At 38.8% G+C, this 10366-nt stretch overlaps 1 protein-coding gene across 1 annotated transcript; it reads left to right on the top strand.

Annotated features, from left to right (window-relative positions):
- Positions 1 to 913: 913 nt before the first annotated feature.
- Positions 914 to 5094, top strand: LOC104498084 (eyes absent homolog 4-like; the record flags this gene model as incomplete). The annotated part of the gene is made up of 3 exons (XM_010141421.1): positions 914 to 1028; positions 2659 to 2780; positions 4994 to 5094. Coding segments are annotated over 3 exons (338 nt in total), but the record flags the coding sequence as incomplete, so codon positions are not given.
- Between the last annotated feature and the right edge of the window lie 5272 nt (positions 5095 to 10366).

Genomic DNA, 10366 nt, shown 5'->3' with positions numbered 1-10366 from the left:
ATTTCAAAATATCAGTGAGAAGGCAACAGAAGGCTAAGTCAAGCTAGGTATTTTTAGGTTGCTTCATTTCAGATTTTTGAAGACAGCCATCACCACTTGGGAACATAGGGTGTGAAAGAGAAGAGGGATACTAAAGGTCATGAAGCCTGATTCCCTGCTCTTCCAGGACCAAATCTAAATTTAAAATAGCTTAATTCCAAAGAACTCACATCTCAACATTCAATAGTCAACGGTATTTTTAAAAACCTGACCATTTATACCCAAAAGATGATATTAAGGTTCTTTTAAGGGCTAATGAGATATGAGAGCGTAAGATGTACAGCCCTTTCAGGGCTGTAAATGCTATAAAAGGAGCTATCATGACTAACTACAACAGGACATGAAAACAAGCCATCAGCAAACAAATGGATTTCCATATGTGTAACCTGAGATTCACCTGTATACAGAGCCATAAGCGGAGCAGTTTTAAACGTGCAGATACTGCAAAGGCGAGTTTATTCTAAAATCTCCTCTTGCTTGAGTGACTCTGCCTATGATCCTGATGGCATGGATCTCCAGTCACTGGCTCTGATAATTAGAAAGTAAGCTGCATGAGAGGAGTTGGTTTAAAAAATACGTATTTCTGAAAGGTGTGCTTTGAAACATAGTAAAGTAGCCTGAATGGAAGAAAAAAAAATCGGACAGTTAGTTACGAATATCTACAATACTCACCAACATTGCTTGATATAGTGGAGTGCAAATGAAAACAAAGAGTAATCTACTGAGCCTTGAAGACAATAGAATTTCTCTGTGATTTTCTTTTCAAGTTTTAGTGGAATTTAAAATTGAAAAAATGACCATAAAATCTATACATTCCAGCTAAAACAGAATTTAATTTGGGTTTTTTTCTTTTCTTGCTTTTTCATATAAAAAGGACTCCTGGGTCCCGCTAAAAGAGACGCATGGTTGCAATTAAGAGCAGAGATTGAAGCTCTGACTGACTCCTGGCTAACAAATGCACTTAAATCATTATCAATTATCAGCACAAGGTATGTATTTATGTGTACTATAAATAAGTTTCTAGTTTTGGACTTGTAATGGCTATTTTTTTACATTTTAGGTTACAATTAATGCTTTTGAAGAATAGAACAGGTCTAGTATGACTTTTGAGTAAGATACAAGAAAAGTGATTTCATTTTCAGTGATTCCAGCATTTACTAAAGATAGTATGAAGTATCTTCTAAAATGTGATAAAAGTCCCTGAAATAACCTGAAAGGTTATTGCAGAATTCTGAACCAGCCTCTAATTTGTTATCTTAGGGGCAACATCCTCTGAACTCCACATCTCTCTCTCCTGTCCTTCAATGTTTGTGCCTCTTCACAGTGCTAACTAAATACTGCATATATCCCAGAACACAAAAACATTTTCCTTCTGTCCTTCCAGACAAATCAGTATGATTAAGGGTATATCTAAAAGAAGAGCAAAAATCTGTTCTGAGTTAAAAGTCTGGGTTCCTAGTAATGAGGCATAAAATATATTATTCCTTTGAAATAATACATAAAACTAAACACTGCTGCTGCTTATTCAGCCATGCAATATGTTAATCCATCTCTCCTTCTGAATATATTGCAATATATTTATCTCTTAATTGTTGTTTATTTAACAGTGTCTTAAACACTTCAAGAGAAAGGAAGTAAATAATTTGTGTAAGCCTGTGATTAGCTCTGCATTCCTTTCCAAATTGCCAGTCTTCAAAAAGTCATTTGCTAAAGAAGGCCAGTTGAGCATTGGTGGATGTGTCTGGAAAACTATTATCAGTTACAGAGGGCTGTTAAATAACGGACTTTCGTCTTGTCTTCAAACAACTGGACAGCTGTAAATCTTCAGAAGCTACCTGTGAAGCAGCTAAGCATCACCTGTGTTGCTGACAGGAGGTTGAGATACATTAAGGAGGAAATAGTAGCCTAAGGTCTTGCTTGGAGTTTGTGGAGGAACCAGAAGGAAAAATCACAACTATTTGCTCTCAGCTCCATGTTCACACGGTTGTGCTTATGTTCAAGCCTAAAGTAGCCTGGGTCTGAGTTTTGTGTTGTGTAACTGCTAGCGCAACTTCTCCGATCAAGTTTTCATCCTCACCAATCAATGCTAGCTCATTAACATGATTATTTTTATCTCTTCCTCTTCTCAGAAATATTCTTTCTCTTGAAACGTGAAGAAAGTGATGTCATTGTGCAGAAATGTGTATTGGCCGTTTATTTCCCCTCAAGACAGGAGTAACAAATGTTTTCACTTTCTCCTAACACTTTTACTTGGCTGGTAGCGACTGCCAAGTAATTGACGGCATGAAAATGATGCTTTCAAAGCATAAAAATGCCCGTTTCTGGAGATAGATGGTGATCTTAAATGTCTGTGTGCTAATGAACCCATTTTCAAGGACCTGTTTTTTTATAAACCAGTGTGGAATATTTCCTACCAGTCAGGCCTGCATGTTTTTTAAAGGATTTTGCCAAAAGTTCTACGTACCCTTTTCTGGAAATGATGGTGCTAAGCAGTGTTGCTGTATGAGCGAAAGTAAATGTTGAGGAATCCTGACTATGCTCTCCACAGCTGGTTCACCTCATCATCATCTAAGTAATGGTTTTAAACTATTTAAACTTAAACTATTTCTCTCATTTCAGGAGTAACTGTGTAAACGTGTTGGTAACAACAACCCAGCTTATCCCAGCACTTGCAAAAGTTCTGCTATATAGCTTAGGAGGAGCTTTTCCTATTGAAAATATTTACAGTGCAACCAAAATAGGTAAGAAAATTATTATTTCATCCATTCCGACTACATTGCATTAACCAATATTTTTTTGCCAGTAACGGATGGATTCCAAGCCACTTCCCTGACTCTTGTGGTGTTAGTTATAAGATTTAGGCATTGCATATGTTTAGAAGTGTTTTATGTCAATAAATTCCAAATTCAGCTCATTTTCAGTGATGCCTGAAGGAATAAAGGTCCCCATACTGATTAAAAGCCACAGAAACTCCTAAGAATGGTGCGGAGAATGTAAAATTTGCAGAAAAGAATGAAGAAAAGTGTTTTGTGAATTCCAATCTAAACAGAACTGCTGTTAAAGAGTCTCTGCTCTGACCTTCAGTTCTGTGTAAGCTAGGCCACCGCTGCCACAAGCTTTTTCTGAAAGCACAGTATACTGGTGATGGTAATGACAACTGTTACTAACAACCTGTGTTGATGGACGCCACAAGGTCACTTCCCTATTCTGTTGATAACTGTGTACCTCTTGTGTATTACCGTTTGGAAATTCATGGGTTTTGGAAATTGCATCCCAAATTTTCATGTAAACCAAGACAAGTTATCACTGCTGTGAAATGTGACACAGCCTACAATGACTGATAATTTTGGCAGATTTCATGACCTACCAGTTATTAACTCAGGAATGCTTAATTTCTATACCTGTGACACCTTGCATAGACAGAAGTGTGACACTTCATTGACAAAAGCATTACAAAATACTACCTAAATGTGAATTTCCCAAAGTGAAAAAACAATGCATACTCGAGAAACTATTACCTCAGTCGTCCTTTAGTTAGCTGTAGCTGTCCTCTAGACAGAAATGCCTCAAATACTTTAAAAACTTAAGTCAAGGCACAAGTATCCCAAATATGGCATGGTACTGAGCAGCCTCTGGAATGAATGTCATCTGTCATACAGCCTGTACATGTTGGATTCGGTCACTGAGATTGCACTCGGACCAAAGGAAGGAGAGCATTAAGAAATAGTGCCGGCAGCACAGAAGGGGGTGGTGAAGTGAAGCACAGTCTCTGGAGGCTCTGTCGAAGTAATTCTGCACCAGCAATTCCTTCTGGGAACAGTGTGGCCGCTGTTACACCTCTGTCAGGAGCGCAGCAAACTCTGTTGGGTACAAGATCTCTCTCTACTTTTCATCTCCATGATCTCTGCGCTGTGCTGAGCACAGGACTGTAATTGCAGCTGTTGCCTGCGCACACTGAAATCTGGTCCTCACTCAACAGTTAATACACACGATGCTTTTCCTAACCATAAGCCCTTTTTGTGGGCCAGCTGACAAAAAGCAAGAGGAGAGCAGTAAGAATCGGAGATCTAGAAATCATGAGCTTGTGAGTAGAGACTAAAAGCCTGTGGTGGGGATAGACATAACAAACAAGGTAAAAAGCTATTGTGGAGAGGGAAGAAATAATCTTCCTCTGCGTTGATGGAGGTATGACAATAGGCGATGACTCCTTTACAGTAGGGCACACATAGGCTGCATGTCAAAGAAACTTCCCTTCCTAAGGAGAAGGAGAAACTTTAAAGAGAAGCTTTCCCTTCCTAACAAAGTGTTAAATATGGAGATAGCCTGTGGAAACAGTGAAATCATGACATGAGGACAGTTTTAGGATTCATAACACAAGCATTTGTTCGTAAAATTGAACCTGCAGTACAAGGAGAAGATCGATAGATGACTTTGCTTGGTGCCTTTCAGTCCTGTTTATTGTTGTTATTGGCTGTGCCTGCTTGCTTCTCCAAAAAAGCCAAGTGCTTCACGAAGTTCTCCCAGGAACCCGTTGTCTTATTTTATCTTGCTTGTCCATTGTTCTTTGGACAGTTTTTCCATTGGTACATCACTCATGGTTGCAAATACAGTAGAATTAAAATTTCTGGTTTCCTTGAAAAAATATTTCTACAATGGTAGGGGAATGTTTAAATTCAATTGTTCAATCACTGACCTATACATTTTTGCAGTGCTGCTACTTCCTTTATCTTAGTGGCTTTCTGGTAACTGTTAAGAAAGAGATTTAGATTTATATCTGGATCAGCTTAGTGTCACTAAGGGAATTAATTGCTTCTTACCAGTTTTGGCACTAAATCGCGAGGCTGGGAACTTTTAAAAAGCAGTAGTAACGAAGTCTTTACCACTGCAATAATCCTTTGTAAGGCTTCACCATAATTCCCTTGATAGCTTGAATAAGTAGTGCATTGTTTTTCAGGCAAAGAGAGCTGTTTTGAGCGTATAGTGTCCAGATTTGGCACTAACATAACTTATGTTGTGATTGGAGATGGCCGAGATGAGGAACATGCGGCTAATCAGGTAACTTCACTCTGAACTCTTATCTCATTTATCTTCCAGGAAAAGAAAGTTGCTTTGAACGAATAATGCAAAGGTATGGCAGAAAAGTAGTGTATGTTGTAATTGGGGATGGTGTAGAAGAAGAACAGGCAGCAAAAAAGGTAACCTGTCTCCTGAAATGTTGGTGTGATACCTAGCTACTAATGCAAGCCTTTCTGTTTGCATTTCTGTCAGTGTTGCGCAATGACAGAATGACAAATCATTTCAGTCAACAAGGCAACAAGAGCATGCCGAGATCAAAACGTAAAACGAACCATTTGGATTCTAGCATTTGCTTCACTTCAGTAGGGAAAAAAAAAAACCGCAAAATTTTTGGGCAAACAAAACTGGTGCGATCGTGTCCTCTAGGTGAACTTTGCTCATTATAATGTCATTATAATACAGAAACACACCTCCATCCCGAAGGCCACCCACCTCCAAGGTACGACCACTCCCCACTGGGCATGCGCCCGATGTTTTAACACCTGGACCTTCAAATGAGAGATAAACAGAAGAGATAGAAAGGGTGGGGGGTGGTTTTCTTTAAATGGTGAAATCAGGGAGGTTTCAAGAGAAGTGTTACAGAGAATGTGGAAAAACATCTGAAGGACTGTGCAAATTTTTTGCTAACATAGATGCAGATCTGTTGTTTACTGAAGCAAATACGATAAACATGTAATTTGCTTCAAGAAAGACATATCTGTAAAAGGAAAAAAACCACAACGTAGATATTGTGCACCACATCTGTGTTTCTAAAAAAGAACTGTTTCTTTAGAAATATTCTATTTTCTCACAATAATAATTCAAGGCTAAATTTCACCAGATAATGTTTTCAATGTTCAGAAACCGATCGTTGCAGTGATTAGCTGGAATGGAAACAAAATCAAACTAACCAAAATGCTCATTCCAAATGGTTCCTTAATATAGGTACAGAACTGGTGATGGGTCTTTTATAGTTTGTGCTAAACAAAGGTGGTTGGATTGCGTACTTTCCAGTTTGGCATGCTTTTTTCTTAACATCGGCTATATTGCATGGATAGATACAGACTTCAGAGAGGTGGATGAATATAGCACATTTCAAATAGATCTGGACATAACAGAAAGTACAGGGGTTTTTTCTATTCTGATGAATTGCTGAAGGAGAATAGTGCAGATATCTGCATCTCTCACAGACACTGATGCTTTCTGCAAAATATATTATCTTTTTTTTCTTAAAACCAGAAATGTGTTATTTTCTTATCCGAAGAGATTTCTTTCTTCCTCCTAGTTGGAGAAAAATGTAATGCAACTCTGTTTCAAAGTGGTGTGTGTGAGGCCTCTTGATGAAAGTCTTACAGCCCTTTAAATGATCATTCAGTATCTTGCAAAGACTAATAAGTGGAGCAGAAAGGGATTTCCTATTCATGCTCCTTCGTATGGGTTTGCGTAGCTATGTGCAAATACCCCTTTCTCAATAACGGGCTCTTTACAGAGAAATGATTAAGAAAAACTAGCTAATTATTTTAACTTCAGTTAAACTATTAAACTCAGATCTATTTTGGTCTGATTTTTGTTTTTTACTAGCAAAAATCAATCCACAGCACAGTGGTGTAAAATACGTGACGGTAATCTGACTAGACTCGTGTATCATATACCGCCCTGTGTCACAGTGTTCCTCTTTCCTGACCTTTTCCCCCTCTAACAAACACAGCACAACATGCCTTTCTGGAGGATATCCAGTCATTCGGACCTCTTGGCTCTCCATCAAGCACTGGAACTAGAGTATTTGTAACTGTGTTCTAAAGTTGGCGATCCTTTTATATATATATATATATATTTCAAGTACACTGAATTTTTATGTGTGATTCAATGCCTCTGGCTTTACACATATGAATTGTCTTAAGAAGGGAAGAAATATTTGGAATTAAAAATTCCAAACTGAAGAATTCAGATTGCTGAATGGAGTTATAACGTTAGTGCTACGTAAGGAAGCTCTATGGTCTTATATATGCAACGTTTTTGAATGAATTAAAACTGTGGAGGTTGCTGGTACACACCGAGTGAGCCCTGACAGGAGTGAACAAAGGACTCGAACTGGCAAAGCACCAACACGCGTTTTCCAGCCAACAAGATGGTGTTCAACAACATTCCTCAAAATGGGATATATTCTCAGCACTGAGGTTTGAACCAGACTTTAGCCTACCTAACCCAGAAAATCTGAATTGGAATGCACTCAGACTGTATAATGACAATCCTGTCTAGACCTGTAATTTGTGTAAATTATTGATGAAAATAATTTACTGTGACTTTATTAGCAGCTGATTTTGGAAGTGGATGCAATTTTTCTTTCTTCTGGGGGGGCAGGGGAGGGAGAGGGTTATATAATATTGTCTCTTTTATAAGTTTGGCAAACAGAATGTGCATATTGATGTGTTGTGCCTTAAAGAGAAGACTGTGTTCGTGTGTTATAATGTAATTTTGGTTAAAAACTATGTAGATAAACAAAAAAAAAAAAAACAAACCTTTGTGATAATTTTTGACATGACCAAATTTGAAATTCAAAGAAATCAAAGAGCAGGGCTGCACCAAAGCTTTTTAGTTTTTGTGGCAGTAAGGAAAAATAATAAAGGAAAGTTTGTGTTTTTATTTGGATTCTGAATAATTCCACTGACCGAGGAAAGTTAAGAGTATGTTGGGAGGTTGATACTGGGGACCGCTACCCTGAAAGCTAAAAAAAAGTGTTTAACACCTTCAGCATCATTTCTTGATTCTCCAACAAGAAAACTAGGAGCCATAGTCATGAATTTCTTAGTCCACTGAAAGCCATACAGTAAGTGCATCTGCTGTGTATGAAAGAACAAATTCCCACCCAGCAGACAAAGCATGCAGGTGGCATTACTGGAGGGTGGAGTTAAGCCCAGATGGGGAATAAAACACAACTTCATTACAAGTGAAAAATTGCTAAAGAATCTCACACCGGTCAGATGCACAAACGATGCTGCATTTAGCATATTCAGGATCTACACAAGCTGCTGAAACTGCTGGCGTGATGATATTGGCCATTTCAGGAGCACAGTCCACTTCAGTAAATAGAACAGTGTTTTGGTAGCTTTTCCATTCTGTTCTACGTTTATGTGTCTTCTGGTTTGGGTCTGCATGATTTTCCTCACCCCTTTTTTGATTGCACAACAATATTACACAGGAACAACCCTAGATGTTTCTCAGTAAGAAATTTCAGTAGCAAAACAGGCATCTGAGGAGAGGATAATGAGGGGGTTTAAGTTCCATAATTTCTTTTTAAAAAATTGCAGTCCATACAGTGATAATTACCTTGCAAGTTTTGAACGTGCTACCTTTCAGCTTAGGAAAATGAGCACATATTGCACGCAGGGTCCTCAGCACTCCATGTGCAGCTTGAGCACTTCGAAGCGACAGCAAGTGGCTTGTCTCTCATGGCAGAAGATGGAAACTGCTTTTTGATTTTTAATACTGTACGTGGAGACACCTGAGGCTGCCTGTGCTCTGTCTGTGTGGGGAGGCGTATGCAAGAGATGGTAGATGTAAACTCCTACACAAGCACAGAGGTCAGCGCTGGGGTGAAGGTCTTCCTGCTCTGTGCTGTGAAGCCACCATGTGTCTAGTTACCAGGTAGTAACTTTGTTGATTTAAACTTTGTAGGTTATATGAAAGTTAGTTGGTAGGTGAAAGCCTGGAGTAACTAAAAGTCAAAGGCAAAAACCCTCCATAAATTCATAAAAATGGGATTTCTTGCCGTGTTGAAATTGGATAAAGTTGCCATGTCACAAACTAATAATGCTAATTTGTTCTTACTGAGCAGTTTAAAGCCATCACAGAAGGCTTGCCATGTATGAAACCGTTATACACCAGCTATTTGGGTGGTAGGTTTGTGTGTCCAAAAAGTGACGCATACCTTCTTTATACGTACAGTCCCTGCCTAGTCAAATCTGGCCTGGAAGCACATTTTTCATAAAAAGCTATAGTACCGGGTTTTCTGTAGTTTTTCAGGCGGGGAAAAAAGTGTTTCTACTGGAATAGGCAAAAAGTTCAAACAAAGCCCTTCTCAAGTTCCAGCATCATAACATTGCATGAAAATCTCAACATAAAAGCCTTAAGCCTTGATAAAACAAAAAATTGGTATGATGAACTAGCTTGGTTTTTTCTTTTTCTTTCTTTCTTTTTTTTTTTTGGACGAGTCATAGTGTTATTCAAATGCATGAAGCAATGTTTTTTCTCAAGTTATTTGTTCAGCTTTTCAGTGTTCTTTCTTTTCCTAATCAGATGTAAGAACAAACAATAGCCCAGCAACAACCACTGGTTCTTGCAAAAGGTTTGCAGTGCCTGCGCTGGAGTTGTGCTTAGCTCTCTGTGGCAGGTATGGCTCAGTTATTAATTCTGGATCCTAGAGAGGAGGTGGAGGCAAAAGGAGGGAAGGAAGCTTTGCAGAGCGTGACAAAGTTCTGATTTTAATTTGTATTCTGTGTGTTACCGTAGCAGACGTTAATTATAAAAATAAATAATCCACAAAAATGTTCATGCAAAGAAAATTCAAGGATTCAGCTCAAAAGCCTTCACAATACTAAAATTCTGAAACAAAATTTCAGAGCATCAATGCTACCTTGCTAAGCAAAAATTGTTATATATCTTCAAATTAGTGTGTAGTACACGTCTGCCTTGTAGAGAGAAATTACTCTGATCCATTTTGCTGCGTGAACGATACAGAGGAGAACACAGCCAAGGCAGAGATACAGTCATGCCAGACTGTTCCAGGTGGGCCTAAGTAAATTAAACCGAAGGCTGGTCATTTTGACATGGAGTGTATTTTAGTTCAACAGCCTATTAATCAGAAACCGCCTTCCCTTCAGCCTCTCCTCAACAACCAAGGTTGAGCACAATGTCATATTTGCAAGTATTTGGGGCAAAGGAAGCGTAGAATCTACTGCCTTTTGCTGATACTCTGGCAATTTTCAGTCAGTACAGGACCTGAACGTTCATTAGGCATTGGAATCACAGCTTGCAGAATACAAACACAGTGCGATCCCAGTCACAGGGTAGTATCTTCAGTAGGTCTAACTCCGTGTGGTTCAGTAGAGCTGTAAAAGAGGACAGGAACACCTAAAAATGATGCTTCTTTTTAGATGCCTATGGAGACTGTGCACAAAGATATAGGTGGCAGCCAGCTCCCGGATGTGATTTCGATTTCATTAGAATCCAGTGTGAGCAACAGTGTTTGCACCTAAAGCAGGGGTGGGAGGGA

Source organism: Buceros rhinoceros, unplaced genomic scaffold, assembly GCF_000710305.1.
Source record: "Buceros rhinoceros silvestris isolate BGI_N320 unplaced genomic scaffold, ASM71030v1 scaffold5788, whole genome shotgun sequence".
In the NCBI taxonomy this organism is placed as follows: Eukaryota; Metazoa; Chordata; class Aves; order Bucerotiformes; family Bucerotidae; genus Buceros; species Buceros rhinoceros.
Note: the sequence above shows the minus strand (reverse complement) of the source record. Positions and strands in the feature narration are given on the sequence as shown.